The sequence below is a fragment of the Myotis brandtii genome, unplaced genomic scaffold (genome assembly GCF_000412655.1).
Source record: "Myotis brandtii unplaced genomic scaffold, ASM41265v1 scaffold439, whole genome shotgun sequence".
NCBI lineage: Eukaryota > Metazoa > Chordata > Mammalia > Chiroptera > Vespertilionidae > Myotis > Myotis brandtii.
Window position 1 is genome coordinate 57,104 of NW_005366783.1, and position 20,562 is coordinate 77,665.

The 20,562-nt window shown below is 41.8% G+C and overlaps 1 protein-coding gene across 1 annotated transcript in view; it reads left to right on the top strand.

Moving 5' to 3' along the window:
• Positions 1-4,445: 4,445 nt before the first annotated feature.
• Positions 4,446-20,562, top strand: part of SCAPER (S-phase cyclin A-associated protein in the ER) — a 160,426-nt gene continuing 144,309 nt past the window's right edge. Inside the window, exons 1-5 of the mRNA XM_014546250.1 lie at positions 4,446-4,523; positions 6,109-6,226; positions 7,549-7,619; positions 11,479-11,673; positions 17,981-18,081. Coding sequence (XP_014401736.1) covers positions 4,518-4,523; positions 6,109-6,226; positions 7,549-7,619; positions 11,479-11,673; positions 17,981-18,081 — 491 coding nt within the window. The 5' untranslated portion in view covers positions 4,446-4,517. The remainder of the gene's footprint in view (positions 4,524-6,108; positions 6,227-7,548; positions 7,620-11,478; positions 11,674-17,980; positions 18,082-20,562) is intronic.

The window sequence follows — 20,562 nt, forward strand, 5'->3', positions numbered from 1 at the left end:
CGGCCGCCTCCCCCCTGTGGGTGCCGGTTATTGTCCGCGGACAGAGCCGCTCGGAGGGCGGCTGACGGGCTGTAATGCTGGGTGTGTTGCTCGGTGCCGTTCACAGTGTTGGTTTCAGCACCGTTTCATGCTCATCGGCGGAGAGATGGGGGGCTGTGCTCGGTGCAGAAAGGGAAACTGAGGCCGGAAGCGGCGGCTCCGTCCCGGGCACCTGCTGGCACGTGGTGGGTCCGGGCAAAGCTTTCGGCCTCAGGTCGGCGGTCGGGCCAGGCAGCCCCGGCTTGAATTCTGGTTGGTGTTCGGCTCTGCTCTTGTTTTTTCCCTGATAATTATGACTTTCCTTACAAACGTGCTGGGTGCTTGTTCGAGCCGGTCTGAATAGCAAACACCCCGTGAGGAATGAGTGTTTTCCTCCATCGAAGAGCCCGTTGTTAAGGGTTTGACGGGTTGTCTGTGTGGGAGGAAGTGCGATCGGACGGGCGGACGGACGGACGCGTGGTGGTTTGAATCCCAGCAGATCGTGCATTTCTCCGGGGCTCGGCTTCGTCGTCTGTGAAATGGGGAACATGCTTCCCATCTCATACGTTTGTTGATAGCGAGTAACCGAGGAGTCTGCAGAGCGTGTGGAACTGCCCTCAGCAAAGGCTTACCAGCGGTTCTCAACCTGTGGGTCGCGACCCCTTTGGCGGTCGAACGACCCTTTCACGGGGGTCGCCTAAGACCAGCCTGCATATCAGATATTTACATGACGATTCATCACAGTAGCGACATTACAGTGATGAAGTAGCAACGAAAATAATGTTATGGTTGGGTCACAACATGAGGAACTGTATTTAAAGGGCCAGAAGGTTGAGAACCGCTGGCTTAGTCCACCTTCCTTCCCACTCCCTTGAGCTGCGAGGTTTTGCTTTCCATGGTTAAGCCCGTCCTGGTGCAGGTCAGGGCACCTGCTGGATGATGCACGGAAGCCTCATCAGTGTTCCTGTGCACATGCATTTACACATCACTTTGGTGACTATGGCCCAAAAGACAGAGTGTTCTAAACATAGACTTTAAAAATGTTTGTCCTGGGGCTTCACCATTATCGTGCCGCATAGAGGACTTCCGCTGCTCTGAAAATCCTCCGCATTGCCTATTTATTAATCCCTCATAATCATCAAGCCATCCAACTCCCTTCCTTTCCTTCAAAATCTTTGTTGAGGGCCTGCCATTTGTAAGGCACTTTAAGCAGACGATCATTCAGACATCGATCCTCTCCTTCTCTTAAGAAAACTCTCATACAGGAAGAAGGGGAAGAGAGGATAACACTTACTGAGCATCTATATGTGCAGGTTTTATATGTTATATGAAAAAGTATCTGGGTACCTGTTGTATGTCAGATGCTGCATTAACTTGGTGATCTCTAGTATGCGACCATTTAAGCAAAGCAGATGTTATTGTCTGAACAGAAGTGAAAACGTCATTTCCGAGAGATTAAGTGACTTGTCCGAGGCTATATAACCAGGAACTATAAAAACTGGCTACATTGGGATTCAGTTCCACACCAGTATGCACTCTCTCGCTGTGTCATACTTATTTCAGTATGTATGTTCCTTATCTAATCCTTCTAGCAACTTTATAAGTCAGAGGTAGCCTTCATATTCCACCCCTCAGCTATCTGCCCTTTTTTTTTAATCATTTTATTCAGGTGTAATTTACATACAAAGTGCACTCACTTTTTAGGTGGACAGTTCAATAAATATCATCAGTTTTATATACAATTGAACCACTACCACAGTTCCATCTCCCAGAAAGTCCCCTTGTACCTTCTTAGTCCAAGCTTCCCCTTCAACCAAGGCAGCCGTCCCTCAACATTTCTCACCTAAGATTAGTTTTGAATGTTCTACACTTCACATAAATGGAATCATTCAGTATGTACGCTTTTGTGTCCAGTTTCTTTTTCTTTTTCCACACATAATGTCTGAAGTTTCTCTTTTTCGTTGTATCAGTTCATTCTATTTATGGATATATCACAATTTGATTATCTCTTCTCTTGATGGATATTTGAGTTGATTCAGTTGTGGTATATTATGAATGAAGCTGATTTGAACATTTGTATATAGATCTTGTTGTGGAAACTATGTTTTTGTTTGTTGGGTAAATGCCTGGCCTTCATTTTTAGAGATGAGAATACTGAAACTCAGAGAGGTTAAATGACTTCTCAAAGTCACAGTGCTTTGGTGGACTCGGTGCCTCCAAAAAGCCTTTCCACTATATCATGCCTTCCCCCGCTTTTTAGATGGAAGAATTTGGATAAAGTCTGGGAATTCAGATGAAGATCTCTCTCAGCTGGGGTGTCAGAGGAGGGTTTATGAAGATTCCTTTTGAACTGGCCTTGAAGAATTGGCAGGCTTTGAATATGTCGAATGTGAGAGGAAAGGAACAAAGATTTTTTAGCATGGGTTTCATTCGTTAATACATATTAATGCCTACTCAGTGCCATGATCTGGTCCATGTTCCGAGGCTATTAGCAATAATGAAACCCAAGAGACATCATAGAGCTTGCATTCTTGTTGGGAAAGATGGGGCACTACATCAACCAAGTAAATAATATATGGTGATAAGTGCTCTAGAGGAGAAGCGGAATAAGGCCTGCAGGTGGTGGGAATCAGGAGAAATGGGTTGCAATTTTTAAGATAGTGCTTGGGAAGGCCAAAGGTGGACTGTTCCAGATGGGGTTGCCCTGAGCCCGGAGTGTGTCTGCTATGTGGGGGAACATGAAGAGGCCAGTGTGGCTGGAGTGGAATGAGCATCAGGGAGGAGAGGAGGTGGTGCGAGAGGTGTGGGGAGCTAGGAAGTTTAGGGGGAGCTAGGAAGTGGAGGGCGTGGCAGCTACTGTGCGGAGTTAGGCTTTTACTCTGAGTAAGACGGAGAGGCCTGGAGAGTTGTGAGCAGAGGGGCTGTCCTTTAAAAATCCAACAGCTGTACTGAGCTGGATGTCGTACGATTCACCCCTTTAACACATGTTTGTTTTTAGTATATTCAGAAGAAACCCTGGACACCCAGTGATCTGTGTTCTGACTATGGACTGCCCATCTGGACGTTCCATATACATGTAATAAATATGTGGTCTTTGTGACTGGCTTCTTTCACTTAGCGTGATGTTTTCAGGGTTCATCCATGTTGCAGCATGTATACACACTTCCTTCCTTTCTATGGCTGAATAATATTCCATTGAAGAATATACTACTTTTTAAAAATCCATCATTTGTGGACACTTGGGTGATTTCCACATTGGGGCTATTATGAATAATACTGCTGTGAATGCTTGTATATAAACTTTTGTTTGCACATATGTTTTCATTGGAGGTGCTGCATTTAAAAGGAGCAAATTCACATGACAAAGGATAAAAGATCTCGGCTCTCGTTCCAAAAGTTTTGGTTCCAATTGCTGCTTGCTTTTCTTTGTGCACGAGCTCTTCTTACCGGGTTAGGCCATTCCTTCCAGCAGTTTCCCTCTCCCTTTGTGCTCTGTCTGGTTCCTCTGCTCTGGATTTCTTTGAGTAAAGGTCTGGCCACATTAACTAGGTTTCCTGTCAAGCGGGGTCTGTTCTATGGAGAGTCTCATATAATTGGTGATTAACATATTATGATAAAATCTCACTTATCTCACTTTTTGAAAGTTTCCAAGAGGATTTTATTTTATTTTACTTTATGTTTTTTGAGGGTATGGGAGGGAGGGGAAGGTGGGAAGGGAAGGAAAAGGCACAGCATGCTCCCTGGAGGGAGAGGGCATCCAAGAAGGTTGCACAGTGCTCCTTATCCGGGGTTGGGGTTTATTAGTGGGTCATAAACCAAAGTGAAAGCAATAATTAAAAAAATAGAGCAGAGAAGGAAATCTCAGAGTGCCTCTCACATAACAGGGATACGTATTACTTCATGAAACTTGCTTTAGTTAAACGTGTGTAAACTGAGTCAGGATACAGAGTGTGTGTGTGTGTGTGTGTGTGTGTGTTTATAGATGGGAGTAAAGAACATGGAAGCCTCTGGGTTGCGCTATCATGGGCTGCTCCTGTAATTAACACTGTCCCATTTTATTTTATTTTTTTGGAGAACATGTAGTATTTAAAACATGCTATATTATATTGAAACAGGCAGTATAAAGGAGCAATTTTTTTGTTGTTAAATTAATTAGAAACTTGGGATGAGATTTTTATCTTTTTATGAATAAACTAGAGGCCTGGTGCACGAAATTCATGCACAGGTAGGGTCCCTAGGCCTGGCCGGAGATCAGGGCCAGCCCCCGGTGGTCAGCACACATCATAGCCAGCAATCGAACTCCTGGGCTCCCGGTCAAACTCCCGAGGGGACACTTTGCATATTAGCCTTTTATATATGTAGATATGTTTTCTTGACAATGTTATGACTACTAGTGTGTGTGTGTGTGTGTGTAATTAATTGTTTTTTAATTCTAGGAGTCATACCCCATGGGTTTATTTGATAAATGAGCGCTTCTTGGCATAGAAGGGAATTAAAGAATGATGGTAAGTGATCAAACTACCTCAAACACTAACCTTAATTTTTGGGGGGGCTCCCTCTTTCCTTTCTTTCTTCCACCCATTTTTTTAAAAAAATGTTTTATTGATTTCAGCGAGAGGAAGGGAGAAAGGATAGAAACATCAGTGATGATAGAGAATCATGGATCGGCTGCCTCCTGCATGTCCCATTTTGGGGTCAAGCCCTCAACCTAGGCATGTGCCCTGACCGGGAATCGAACAGTGACCCCCTGGTTCCTGGGTCGAGGTGCAAACCATTGAGCAACACCCCACACCAGATGGGCCAACCTATTTTTTTATTATCTTTTTTGATATCACTTTTGTTACATACAAGTTACTCTAGGGAACACATTTTTTGTGAAGCACAGTAATAAAGTGAACAACTGTGAATGTAGTATTCAATCTGAGAGCCCCACTCTTACCATTTGTGGGACCTAGGGCAGATACACAAGTGGAAGCCAGCTTCCTTTTTGTCTTCATTTTAAAAAGATATAAATCAATCCGTGCCAACAGCTTGCCCTGCTTTTCTGCCCAGGACCCAGCCAGCTCTGAAGAAGCCACCCTCTCCCTGAGGCTGGCAGGTTGGGCCAGGCGCTCTCTGGTCTGGGATGGGGTCAACGTGGTGAAACTCCCCGGAGCCTGGACGGACAGGTTCCCTTCCCTACACTTTCTCTTCTAACTCAGTTCTCAGTCTCTCCTTCAACAATACCACTCCAGCCCAGGAGGAGGAGGGGATGGAGTCTCTAGGGGAGCCAGTCTTCCTGGAAACCACCTTGGGAGGTTTGGGGTGGCCATTATCAAACAGATCAGATGTTTTCACTCTGGTTCCCAGCACATCGCTGTGCTGTACCTCCTTCCTTCTCATTCCCTCATGTGGCCTCGGGGAGTCCCGGTTCAGTTTGTGAATCCCTCTCTCTTCATTCCTGAGTAAAGGAGATACTTTTATGTCGGTACAAACATAAACATTTAATAAGCAATGCTTGACAACAGTTCCAGATTATCAGTGAAGTTGCTACAAGTAGAAATTATTTAGAGATGAGTGAAAATAATTTTTCCCCAGTCTAGGAGTAAGTTTCAGAAATCTGTAGACACTTGGTGAACATTATGAACAATTGCTTTGTTAGACTATATATTATAAGAGTTGAATATAAAAACTTTTACGTGAAACTGGTGTTTGCTTTTTTTTGAAACATCTAATATTTGAGCAAACCTTTGTAAAAGTCTCCATGTAGCACTAGGTGGCACACTGACTTTGGATGAAAGTCATGTGTTTTGTTTAAGTCTTCTTGAAGAAAGGAATCGAGGTTAAAATACTGCTTGAAATAGAAATCCACAATGTTATGAAGTATCTCAGACTCATTTATTGCATTTCAAACCCTGATGCTTACTTAGATTGAAATGTTCAAAATGATTCTACTTAAGTTACTAGTTATGTTTTTATAGGAACGGGATTATGAAAAATGAATAGAGTGTGTTTTCTTTCTGAGAAACATAAGAAATAATGCATTTATCTGCCAAATATATTTTATATCTTGACTAATAATTCAATCAATATTCTCTTTTCTGTACATAGGCTTCATTCCAGCGCTCCAACAGCCATGACAAAGTAAGGAGAATAGTTGCAGAGGAGGGTCGTACAGCAAGAAATCTAATAGCTTGGAGTGTTCCACTAGAAAGCAAAGATGATGATGGTAGGTATATTTTTTGTTGTTGTTAATCTTCACCCAAGGATATTTTTCCTGTTGATTTTTAGAGAGAGTGGAAGTGAGGGAGAGAGGGGAGAGGTGGAGAGGGAGGGAGGAAGGGAGAGAGAGAGAGAGAGATAGAGAAACATCAACGTGAGAGGGACACACAGATTGACTGCCTCCCGCACGCACCCGAGCTGGGCTGGGGATCCAGCCTGCAACCCAGGTACATGACTTTGACCAGAAATTGAACCCGAGACCCTTAGGTCTGTGCTCTGACACTAACCACTGAGCTACTGGCCAGGGCAGTGATGATACGTATTAAAAATAAGTTTCATTTTGTTATAAATTAGAAGGCTATATTTATTCCTAAACAGTAGATAGACTAAAAACTGTTTATAATTAGGATTCTCAGGCAAATTAGTATAAATTAAATAAGTAGTTTTTCATTGCCTTTTTATCTAATATGCAAATGGTTTCAGGAAAGTGTTATTATTATTCTTTTTTTGGTGTTGTTAATCCTCACCCAAGGATCTTTTTTTCAATGATTTGTTTTTTTACAGAGAGAGTAAGGGAGGAGGAGAAAGAGAGAGAGAAAAAAAAAACAGCCATATGAGAGAGGCACATTGATTGTTTGCCCCCCTATGTATCTCAACCAGGGCTGGGGATCAAACCTGCAGCCCAGGTATGTGCCCTTGACCAGGAATGAGCCTGCAACCCTTCGGTGCACGGGCCAGCTCTCTGGTCAGGGCAGTAGGTGGTGTCTTTCATAAAAAAGAAAAAAAAGAACAAGTGAGAGAGATATGTCTGACTGCAAAAATACAAACTAAAAAAACCTACCGTTTCAAAAATGAAACTATGTCATACATTAGGTAAGTCTTTAATCAAAACAGAAAATACTGAGTTTTATGTTGTAAAAAATGTATTCCTAATTTTGTTGAAATATGATTTGAATTCAAATAAGTATTTTTCAGATCTGTATATATAAGTTGAGAAGTATCAGTAACTTGATCTTTTTAAAATTTATTTTTATTCATGTTTTCACTCATGAAACAAATTTTTTCCAGAAGTTTTCCATTTGACCTTGTTTTTAAATTGTCAGAAACTCTGACCTCTTTAAGGAGTTGATTCACTCCTGTTCTGAGGAAGCTGTTCCATGAGAATAGTCTCTGGGACCTTGGGAATTTGTTTTCAGTTACAGCTGTGGTTCAGGTTGACTGTGACTAGAGGGAGGTTGTGTGTTAGTGTGTCTGAGTGATTTTTGTGGTTCCATTTTATATTGTCTGTTTGTCGATCTGTATATTTATCTGTTTATTCTTGCCTTGAAGGAAAATCTAAATTTCAAACTGGTGGAAAACCAAAGAGGACAATTCAGGGCACTCATAAAACTACTAAACAGGTAAAGCATATGCAACTCTTTACTCACTTTTTATTTTAGTTATAAAATACAATTTATTTTCCATTAATTTTTTAGAGAGGGTGAAAGGAAAGGAGGAGGGGGAGAGAGAGAAACATTGACATGATACATCAATTGGTTGCCTCTCACACTCACTCCAACAGATCTGGGGTGGGAATCGGACCTGCAACCCAGGTATGTGCCCTTGACCAGGAATCCAACCTGAGACCCTATGGTGCGCATGCCAACATCCTAACCACTGAGAAATGCCAGCCAGGGCTAAAAGACATTTATATAGTACTATGTGCACAGCTTGTACTAAATACTTTACAAATATTACTTTATTTGCTTATCATAATAACCCTGTGACGTAGGCATTATTACTGTCTTCATTTACAAATGAGGAAATTGAGGTATTAAATCTTTGACTGGGTGGTAGCATTTACCAGGGAAGCCATCTGGTCCTGAACTTTGGTTTTGGGGGAGGTTGTTGATTACTGTTTCAACTTTCTTACTAGTGATTGGTCTGTTCAGATTTTCTATTTCTTCATGATTCAGGTAAGAGAAACCAAGGCATTAGGGGTGAGTTGATTAAATGTCTGACCAAATACAGCAGGCTAGTTTTTAGGTTGATAATTATGTGTGGCCTTTGAATGATGTTATAAATATCCAAATGGCCCTGGCAGAGAAGAGGTTCCCTGCCCCTGCCACAGATGCTGGTTGTCATATTTTTATTTTCATTTGTCTCCATGTATTTCTTGATTTCTCCTTTGATGTCTTCATTGATCCATTTGTTGTTCAGTTCATGTTGTTTAATTTCCACATATTTGTGATTTTTCATTTTTCTTCTTGTAGTTAATTTCTAGTTTTATACTATTGTGATCAGAAAAGATGTTTGATATAATTTCAATCTTTTTTTATATATATATATTTTATTGATTTTTTTACAGAGAGGAAGGGAGAGGGATAGAGAGTTAGAAACATCGATGAGAGAGAAACATCGATCAGCTGCCTCCTGCACGCCCCCTACTGGGGATGTGCCCGCAACCAAAGTACATGCCCTTGACTGGAATCGACCCTGGGACCTTTGAGTCTGTAGGCCGACGCTCTATCCACTGAGCCAATCGGTCAGGGCGATATAATTTCAATCTTAAATTTATGGAGACTTACTTTGTGTCCCAACATATGGTCTGTCCATGTGCTCTTGAGAAGTATGTGTATTCTGTCGTTTCTGGATGGAATATGTTGTATATATCTATTTAAGGACATCTGGACTCATGTCATTTAAGGCCAATATTTCTTTCTTGCCCTACTGTCTAAGTGAGGTGCTAAAGTCTCCTACTGTTATCGTAAATGTATACCTTTAGATCTGTTAATAATTATTTTATGTATTTACTTGCTTCTAAGTGGGGTGCATATATGTTAATGTTGCGTTTTCTTTTTGGTTGTGTCCTTCATATTCTTTTGGCTACCGTTTGCTTGGAGCATTAGTTTCCACACCTTCCCTTAGAACCTGTGTTTGTCTTGGTAACTGAGATGAGTCTCCTTAAGGCAGTGTATTGTATTGTTGGGTCTTGTTTTTTCATCTGTCCAGCTACTCTGTACCTTTTGATTGGTGAGTTGTTCATTTCCATTTAAGGTGATACTGATATATGAAGCCGTACTCTTGCCATTTTTGGTTTTCTGATTGCTCTATAGCTCCATTGTTGATTTTCTCTTGTGTTTCTGACTGATATTTTAATTTGGTGCTTTTCTATGATGATTGTCTTCATTTTCTCTTTTTTATGTTTGTGTCTCTGATCTAGATTTCTGTTTTTATTGATTTCCTTCTTTAGAGAGAAGAAGGGAGAGGGATAGAGAGATAGAAATATCGATGAGAGAGAAACGTCCATTGGCCTCCTGCATGCCCTCACCGGGGATGGAGCCCACAAGGCAGGCTTGTGCCCTGACTGGAAATCAAACCGATGACCTCCTGGTCATGGGTGGGTGCTCCACCACTGAGCCACACCAGCTGGGCTAGATATCTGTTTTGTGGCTGTCCAGAGTTCATATAAAGTAGTCCTTTTTCTTCTGATAGCATCTTATCTTTACTTGCCTATATAAGCTTCATCCTTTACTTACTCCCCGATTATGTATTTGTTGTTGCAAATTATCTATTTTTATGGTATGTGTTCATTACCAAATTGAAGTAGCAATAGTTATTTTTAATGATTTCCCCCTTTAACCTTTATGCAATAATTAGGTTTTTAACACTCAATTCTGATAATCCCTATCACCTTGTCAGACTTTTGTCTTTTTCTTTCTGGCAGAAGAGCTCCTTTCAACATGTCTTAGAAGCCAAGTCTTTTTTTTTTTTTTAATATATTTTTGATTTCAGGGAGGAAGGGAGAGGGAGAGGGAGATAGAAACATCAATGGTGAGAATCATTGGTCAGCTGCCTCCTGAACGCCCCCTACTGGGGATCGAGAGCCTACAACCAGGGTAGGTGCCCTTGACCGGAATCGAACCCAGACCCTTTAGTCCACAGGCCGACGCTCCATCCACTGAGCCAAACTGGCTAGGGCAGAAGCCAAGTCTTATGGTGGTGAACTCCATCAGTTTTTTTGTTGGAGAAAGTCTTTATTTCTCCTTTATATCCGAAGCATAACTTGGCTGGATAAATTATTCTTGTCTGGCTCTAACCACCAGAGCCACCCGGCCATTTAGATTTCTCGATCATTTTGATCACAGTCTTCCATGACTTTAAGTTTGGTTTCTGGAGATTTGTCTTTTTTGTGTGTGTGTGATACTGTGTTACTGTGATTATTCCTGGTGCTTGATGGGTTTTCCCTCAGCCAGTGAATTTGAAGTAGTGAACAACTTTCTTAATTTAGGTAAAGCTTTTTTTGCCTAGCAATTCAACAGGTTGGTAATTAGAGGCCTTTTTTTGTTTTCCAGTAGGTGGTGCTATAGGACAGGTTTTGGTTTCTCTTACCTGAGCTGACTTGTTAGAATTGATAGCCAGCACTGTCTGCCTTCCAAGGTGTCTGCCAGAGGTGTCACAGCTGCCCTCTTTGTTGCTGTTTGTGTATCGGGGGGTCGCTGGTACCTGGCTGCTGCCCGGGTCTCTGCTGTTGCAGTATTGCCACTGAGATGGCGGTGCCCCTGAGTCTGGGGTCTTGTGGGTCTTGGGCAGTGTCTCCATGGCATGGGGATTGCGTTGGTGGGTGGGGAGCTCGGGCAGCGGGCACCTACCCTGTTTCTGGGCCTGTCAGGCCCGCAGGTGTTGCCACCGTGTTGTGAGTCCTGCTCCCTGTGGCTGCAGGTGCTGCTGGGGCTGGGAGGTTGCAGTTGCATGTGCCTGGTGATAGTAATCCATCATGTTTTCTCCTAGTCAGTTGTTTTGCACTTATATGTTAATTTTTACTTTAAATTGAAAAATGGTTTACAATAAAATTAAGCAGCTGAGTAGAACTATGCAGTGTATGTTATTATTTTTTCAATGAAAAGAATATATGCAAGCTGTTTCAAAATGTTGGCCTTGCTCTTTATTATTTGTCAATGTGTATAAATGTGCCGTACACGGTTCCAGTAAATCAGGAGCCTCTTTAGTGCTCCTTTTTGAAGAAGGATCTAGTCACAGTTGAGGTCCTCCTAATACCTCCAGTGAGACATGCCTGAAATAAGAATTAACTTTACAAACCTGAGGCTTCCGTTTGCGATGACAAGCTTTGTTTAAGTGATTTCAATGTGCTGTGATAGAAGCTGAGAAGAGTGATGTCATGTTTTTAAGTATTTATGTTGAAACATGTGCTTTATGTAATAATCCAATCCGTGGAGGATTTTCAAAGCATTTTTTTCATGTTTTGTTTTGCTTCACCAGAATACCGCGGTAGATTGTAAAATAACATCTACAGCTGGAGACAAACACTTCGATAAAAGTCCCACTAAAACGAGGCACCCTCGCAAAGTTGATCTAAGAGCCAGATACTGGGCGTTTCTTTTTGACAACCTTCGCCGGGCAGTCGATGAAATCTATGTCACGTGTGAATCGGACCAGAGTGTGGTGGAGTGTAAGGTAAGTGCTGTGTGAGGCTTTGCGATCCGTTTGAAGCCAGACTCACCCGTCTCTGCTCCACCCGCCTCGCTCGTGTCCCTCCGTGTGTGAACTGTCGTCACAGCGCCGCACAGAAGGGCCCCAGAACTTGCTCATGTCACAACTGACCGTTTATCCCTCTGACCAGCCGGTCCCTGTTCCCCCACCCCTGCGACCCCTGTTCTCCTCGCTGCTTCTGTGAGAGCTTCGGGTGTTTCTTGGTTTTTCAAGGGTACTTTGGTTGTTGGTTTTTGCATTACCTAATTATGTGCTTTTATATTGTGTGCAAGATTTGGTAGAAAGCTGTCTTGATATATAGTCCTGGGCAAGAAATCACACACACACACACACTTATTTTTTAAAATCTCTTCTCTTCATTCTCCCTTGATACTGTAGTTGGCACTAGTGAGATTTTTCACATTCTTTGGTTTCCCGTTTACTGTCTTTAATTAGACATTGCTCCCTTTTCGTTGAGATACTCATCACTCTCCTACTTCACTCTGGGTGGGACAAGTGAGATTGAGGCTACCCGTAAACCATCCTGGGTGGGGATGGCATGTCATCAGTGAGGCATGTTTCTATTATTAGATAACCTTGTGTTTGTAATAGGATATTAAACAGACACACAGCGTGAGCTGTCTCTAAAAATTCACTACAAAGCCTGGCTTTTTTTTTTTAATATATTTTATTGATTTTTTACAGAGAGGAAGGGAGAGAGAGAGTTAGAAACATCGATGAGAGAGAAACATCAATCAGCTGCCTCCTGCACATCTCCCACTGGGGATGTGCCCGCAACCCAGGTACATGCCCTTGACCGGAATCGAACCTGGGACCTTTCAGTCCGCAGGCCGACGCTCTATCCACTGAGCCAAACCGGTTTCGGCGAAGCCAGGCTTTTTAGTAAATACAAACTGTATACTGTATTACTTTATACTGAATAAAATTAATTTGAGAAAATCCACAGTGATACATCTTTATGGACATATTACGAAGGTAGCTCTCTGTTTCTACGTGAGCAGGTTGAGAACCCTGGCATTGGCTGCTGACCTCTGAAATGTTCCCTCGGGTCAAAGGGAAGTTATGCGTTGAGACAGCAGCTGCCTTTCCTCTGAAATTGGAAACAACCAAAACAGGTTTTAGATTAGCTTAGAATTATGATTCGTCAGAAGCAGATGTTTAGAATGAAGAGTAATTGAAATCATCCAAATTTATGGTTTGATTGTCACAATTAATATTATTACTATCAGCATATAAAATTTCTTCTATTTAAAAATATTTTGGGGCAAAATCATATCCACAGAGTTTGATGGGTCAGCATGTTGTGGTAGATAACACTATTGGACTTAATTTTGAGTTATATTTTCTTATGTAAAGTGAGTATGTGGGCTAGATCATCTCCAGGTCAGCCCTAGGGATCAGTCAGATTAGCAGATTGTTTGCTTTTATGATGAAAATAACAGAAGGTTGAGTGAAGAAATCAAATTTGTTTGTAAAGAGTGCACCTCTTCATGGAAACGAGTATGTCCGATTGTCAGTATGTCTCTGTGCTGAGCAGAGGAAACCCCTGCCTGTTCTCTGGTCTGCACTGGAGAGGCTGGACTTGGCCATAGACAGTGTGGCTTGTGTTTCTGGCTCTGTCAGTCATCTACCAACGCTTCGTGAAGGTGTAACAGGAATAGAAACTTGTTGTTCAAGTTGTAGATGTAACGATGGAGGTTTTGACAGTGAGAGCAGAGAGGTGTGGTCTCTATTCTTTGTGCTGTGCCCAGATGCTCAGAGGCTTATACTGAGGAATGAAACCTGGGAGCTTAACAGTATTTTCATACCCAACTCGACTACTCTCCCCTCCAGGACATGCAGGTGGGGATGAAAATACACAACATGTGCTGGGTATATACTACCTAGAGGTGGTTTTTTAAAAAATTCTTTTATCCATTATCTCATTTATTAGTATCTTTGTGAGATACATAATCCAGGTTTTCCCCTCATTCTACAGGTGGAGTCAACCCTTGATCTGCAGAAGTATTGACAAGATTTGTCACTATTTGTGATTTGATTTTTGTGTTTTTGCTGTTAATAGCTCTGTTATATAATTCACATGATAAGTATAACATGATAGTACAAAGTATGTTTTCTGTTTCAGCCAGGATTATGGACTAGGGCCCACCTCTGTAATCAAGAGGCTGAATTTCTCATTTTTTTCATTTGACGATGTGCCTGTTATGCCATCAGCCACTCCTGCAGAACTTGTTACGAACTGACATTCCAACAACACTGTGCGCTCACCATCAGCACTACGTTTCCCCTTCTCCCTTATGAAGTGGACTAGAGGGTGGGTGGGGAGAGGGCGCAGGTATTCAGGTGGGAGCCATCCTCTCACCTGGTTCCCACAAGGGTCTGCGGGAGGGCTGACTTGCTCGTGCGGATAACTGTGAATGATGTTATTAACATAATTGAGAGGGGTTTATCGGCCGTTTTTCTTTCAGATGATTTCCATGAACTACTATTCCACTGGTACAGCGGTTCTCAACCTGTGGGTCACGACCCCTTTGGTGGTCGAACGACCCTTTCACAGGGGTCGCCTAAGACCATCCTGCATATCAGATATTTACATTATGATTCATAACAGTAGCAACATTACAGTTATGAAGTAGCAACAAAAATAATTTTATGGTTGGGTCACAACATGAGGAACTGTATTTAAAGGGCCAGAAGGTTGAAAACCACTGCACTAGTAGCTTAAAATAAAGCCGGTCTTAAAAATCATGCTCTTTAAAACTGGTTTCACTTTGTGAAGCTCTGTCTTTAATAAGGTTCCCTTTATCACTGCCTTCTCAAGTGATGCGTGTTTCCACCCCTTCATCACCACTGGGCTCAGCACTGCTCACTCCTGGAGCTGAGTTGGAGGCTGTATTGATGCCCTGGGCCCAAGGGCCTGTGCGCTGGTGTTAGGTGTCAGCAGGACAAAGGGATGGCGCCAACCGTCCGGCACTGTGCGCCAGTGACGAGAATTAATTACAAACCAATCAAATCTGTTGCAGCCAATTGGTACAGTAATTGGTAATTTTAGCTGCACGTCTATATGTACTTATCTGAGCGCCTATAACGTTACTTTCAGAGGCACTTTTGTTCTTTTCCATCCTGCTTGACAAAATGGCCTTCATGGCCGTGGGGAGAAAGATGTGCATCATTGACTGCGAGGCTGCTCCAGCTGCGTGTCTTGTTTGTGTTCCCTTGTTCGTAAAACACGACTCGGATTACTCTGATCATTTCTGATTAAGTGGAGCTAAACATTCCTTAAAATAGGTTGTTTAAGCCACCAAATGTACTTTCTCTGTGCCAATGAGTATCAGAGGTATAGCTGCTATAGTCTTGTCCTGTAGAGATTGTTTCTCCTCCTCCTCCTCCTCCTCCTCCTCCTCCTCCTCCTCCTCCTCTTCAGAAGCAGAATTATGGAATAAATTATTCTGAATTTAATCTTTGCTCTAATTGATTTAAGTTGAATGAATTCAGTTAACTAATTTTAATTATATTAGTAGAATTGAGAAAAGGAAGCCAACTAAATAAAAATTTTCCCTTTTCCTGATTGTAGAAGACTATTACCAGTGATTTGTCACTAAGGATTATCTTTGAAAGGAGATAAACAATACTTCTTTGTTCAGAAGGGTCCTTTTAAAGTAGAATATAACTTTTATGACTAAAGTGAGGTTGGTGCTGTATTTCGTTTGTGAGTAATTAGGTGTAGTTTATTGTTAGTGCTGGGCCTAATTTCCAAAGTGTAGCCAAAATTTTTAAGCATTTATATTTGAAAAGTGTTTTTGAGATCTTTGAGTACCACTGATACTGTAAAGTCAGTTTAAAACTTAGTTATGGAAAAGTAATGTTTTCATAGAACAAGTTATTTCAAAAAATTAAATTTATTGGGGTAACTGCTAACAGTATCCTATACGTGTCGTGGTGTGCAGCTGTCTAGCACACACCTGTACAAGCACATGACACCAGCTTCCGGGCTCTTCCTCCACCTTGTGTTTGACCCTCTGCTGTCTTCATTCTTCCCACCCCCGTTTCCTCTGGCAGCCATCGTTTTGTTGCTGTTTCTGTGTGTGGTTTTTTGTTTGTTTGTTTTGTTTGTTCTTTGGTTGCTTTTTGTTGTCTATCCCACAAATGAGTGAAATCATATGGTTTTTGTCCTTTTCCATGGGACATACTTCATTTGGGAATATTTCGTCTTTTTTATGGCCGAGTAGTATTTCTTTGTAGATATGTACCACATCTTCTTTATCCATTCACCCGCTGAAGGCCACTGGCTTGTTTCCATGTCTTGGCTGTTGTAGAACACACAACTTAACAAGGAGAACAAAATGGTTAAAAGGTGAGCAGAGGGTCCGGCCCCTGTGGCTCAGTGATTGAGTGTCAACCCATGAACCAAGAGTTACCGGTTCGATTCTGGGTCAGGGCACATGCCCGGTTGCAGGCTCAATCCCCAGTAGGGGGCATGCAGGAGGCAGCTGATCAATGATATTTCTCTCTCATCCATGTTTCTATATCTCTCTCTCACTTCCTCTCTCTCTAAAGATCAATAAAAACATTAAAAAAATTAGCAGAGGACCTGAATAGATACTTTTTCAAGGAAGACATACAGTTGCTAATAGATATAAGAAAAAATTGTAGCTATAAGGGAAATGCAAATCAAAACTACAATGAGCCTGGCCAGTTTGGATCACTGGTCAACCCATGAACCAAGAGGTAACTGGTTCAATTCCTGGTCTTCCTGAGTTGCAGGCTCGATCCCTAGTAAGAGGTGTGCAGGAGGCAGCTGATCCATGTTTCTCTCTCATTGATGTCTCTCTCTCTCTCTCCCTCTCTAAAATAAATAAAAATGTATTTAAAAAACAAAAACTACAATGAGATACCACCCCACACCTATTACAATGGCTGTTGCCAGTAAGACAATAAGTATTGGAAAGGATGTGGAGAAAAGGGAACTCTTGTATACTGCTGGTGGGATGGCAGCCTCCTTGGAAACCAGTATGCGTTGTGTACTAAAGTGGAACATACACCTGCCCTGTGACTCAGCAGTTTCACTCTTGGGCTTATACCCAACAGAAATGCAAACATCAGTCAGTGTACATAAGTAGCAGTGTATAATTTGTAATATCCAGAATTTGAACTCATCTAATTCAACAGTTGATTGCATAAATAAATATCCATTTAAAGAATATTGTTCAGTTGTGACCTTGGACATCAACAATAAATGAATTGCAGGTACACTGAAATATGGATGAACCTAGTAAACACTTGTAAAAAAGAAGCCACAAAATAATACATACACTATGGGTTCATTTATATGGATTTTGGAATAAGGTGAAATTGAACTATTACAGATTAAAGCAGTGGAAAGACATGGAGTTGTAATAGGGAGGAGATACCAGGGAACTTCTAGAGACTGGAATTGTTATACTCTTGTCCTGGGTGGTGGTTGCTTGGGTCTGTGCTCTGAAATGATTTATTTGTACATTTGTGTTTTGTGTACTTTCTGTTTATTAATGTCACAATAAAGAGGGTTAAAAGAATGGCATTCTGGCTCAGATGGTGTGGCTCAATAGTTGAGCATCGAATGGTGAACCAGGAGGTCACGGTTTGATTCCCGGTCAGGGCACATGCCTGTGTTATGGACTCAATCTCTGGTGGGGAGCATGCAGGAGGCAGCAACTGATGATTCTCTTTCATCATTGATGTTTCTTTTTTTTAAAAAATTTTTTTTATTGGTTTCAGAGAGGAAGGGAGAGGGAGAGAGAGATCAAAATATCAATGATGAGAGAGAATCATGGATTGGCTGTCTCCTGCATGCCCCCCACTGGGGATCAAGCCCGCAACCCCGGGCATATGCCCTGACCGGGAATCGAACTGTGATCACCTGGTTCAGAGGTCGACGCTCAACCACTGAGCCACGCTGGTCAGGCGTCATTGATGTTTCTTTATCTCTCTCCCTTTCTCTTTCTCTGAAATCAATAAAAATATATTTTAAAAAAAGAATGGTCATTCTAGAGGTCTTAGAGGAATATCAATACCATCTCTTGGTTTTTAGATTCTCAGCTTCACTAATTTCTTGCCAAACAGTAAGAATGAAAACAACAACCAAAAATCTAGATCAGTATATTTTGTAGCTTCCTCAGTAAGGAGTATAATGTAGAAATTATTAATTTTTAAGTTCTTCACTCTGAAGTATGTTTTTTTTAAACTTTTAGTCTAAGAATGGAATTTAATGTTTGTTGTTTTTTTCAATTAGGAGGTGCTGATGATGCTGGATAATTATGTAAGAGATTTCAAAGCATTGATTGACTGGATTCAACTTCAGGAAAAGCTAGAGAAGACCGATGCTCAGAGCAGGTAATGAGCTCTGGCCTTTATAGTTGTAGCTGCCAGCATTTTCTAAAGCGGTCATTGAAACTGACAATGAACTTGACCTCCGCATTTCTCATTCAGTTGAGTAACAAATATTTATTTGGTACCTACTAGTGCAAGCCCCGTTTATCCAGTGCAGAAATTTCACTGCTGGAGTTTGGTACGTTCACTACTTTCATGAATTTGTAGTCTAAGGGAAGGGTAAAATAGAACATATGACTATAAAAAACTAATCCAGCTCTTCAGAAAAGGACGGGATAGACTAGGAAGGAATTCGTGGAGGTAGCAGAAGTGTTTAAAGGGTATGATGGATTTTAACAGAGGTTGGCCTTTCACATGAAGGGGGTAAGTTAAGACAGCCATGGAAGTGCAGAGCATGTATGAAGGGAAAGAAATCTAGGGAAAGGTATAGTAGTTCTTAATGTAGTAAGGCAGTAAGGAAAATGGGTGATTTTTAATTAGGGGAGTAATGAGAGACCAAAGCCACCTTACAGATGTTCATCTGGAATCAGCACACACATCTGAATGCGATGTGCCAGCCTCTGGGACTGTAGTGGTGGGAAACACTCAGTCCCTGCCCTCGGGAAATGTGTGGTGGGTGCATTCACTCACAGGAAGGATTGATGTCAGGTACTTAGCAGTGTGCAAAGTGGCATCAACAAGAAGCACAGTGTGGGTTGGGAGCATAAGAAAGGGCTTCCTCAGCATGTTTGTTGAGTCCAGGAAGGCTTCCCCAAGGAGGTCCTATTTCAGTGAGACAGAATATCAGGAGGACTTATCTTGGCAAAGAGAAGAGTCATTCCATTGGAGGTGATGGATCCGTGATATCCAGGAGGTGGGAGAGCACAGTGGAGTCAGGAATGTAGTGTTAGCAGGGCTGGAGTGAGGAGAGCAAGGGGAGGCGGAGCATAAGGTGAGCCTAGACAGGTGGGCTGGAGCCAGATTACGTAGGGTGCTGTAGACATGATAAAACTGTACACTTCATTTTGAGCCATAAAAGGTTTTTATTAAGTGAAACCTGATCCCTTTTGATCTGGGCCGTCACATGCAGCTACAATGATGCCTATTACCCAAAGAAAATAGGCCCAGGCTACCTCTTTCCTTGGATTTAACGTTGGTTCAGCCTCAGTAAGTGGACCAGCCAGTAGAGGATGCCTCTTTTGGGGGAACCAAGAGAGTGAAGGGATCCCAAGAGACAGATCCAGAAGGTTTGATTCCACAGGAAACCAAAATCAGGGAAACCATGATGTGTTGATCCTTTTAAAATTTTTGTTTCTCACAGTAAAAATTTTGATTGTGTGTGTGTGTGTGTGCACCTGCTTTACCCACAGTTCCTGGGTGGGTGAGGCTGAGTTGTTTTTGTACCATGCAATTTTGCCCTTACTTCTTATAACATGTGATTAGATCTGGTGTGTGTAGGGGGTGCATTTCTTCACTGGGTTGAATCAGGTTAGGAGATTATAATGCTTACTTGGGATTGATGGCTACATTGTCCTGTGAAGATAAGCAAAGGGAAGCAGGTTCAAGGAAAGTGGAGTAGATGTACAGAGAGAAGAAGGATGAAAGAAATCATGTGATCTTGGAAATTTAAAAGTGTTGCTTCAAAGCCTGTGTCTTCCAGGTCTAATCCTCACGAGCCCTGATTCTAGTTCCCCCTTCCCTTAGATGTCCTTGACCTTGTACAGTTTATATACAACAAATCTTTATTTTCTTTTTTTATTGAACTTCATTGAGTTTCTATAATGTAACCACCAATGCATATGAAGAGCTAATTATATTTTTGTTTCTTGCTTGCAAACTCCAGGCAACCAGTGGTGGCTGTGTGGAGGATTGTATTGAGAAAGATTCTGAGGCCCAGTCCAACCTTCACAGCCATCTCATGGTTCAGAAACACCTGGAGCGTCTCTTCTTACCTTAACCAGTTAACATCATTTCTCTTTGCCTCTCAAGGCAGCTCTCAGATACAGAGAGCAACCTTAAATTCCCTATAAATGGCATTATTCAGCTTATATTTATCAAATCATGCATCAAAATTAATTTCACCTAGACTTGAGACTTAAATATAAAAGCTGAAATTGTACATATTTAGAGAAGAAAATATCTATCTACACTAATAAAAGAGAAACATGGTAATTGGCGTACGACCGCTACCCTTTTCATTGGCTAATCAGTGAGTATATGCAAATTAACTGTCAGCCAAGATGGCGGCCGGCAGCCAGGCACTGAAGCAAACAGGGAGGCTTGCTTGCTTCAGTGACTGCGGACTCCAACGTTCCCCACCTAACTTGCCAGCCTCTCAGTTGCAACTCTAAGCAACTATATACTATGTTGCAAATAAGAAGGTAAACAAAACCCCAGAAAACAGCCGGACTGAAACCCAGCCGGACCGAAACATTGTATCCATGTTTTCAGCAGCGAGGCCTCAGAGCTAAAGCTGGCCCAAAAAAAAAAAAAAAAAAAAAGAAA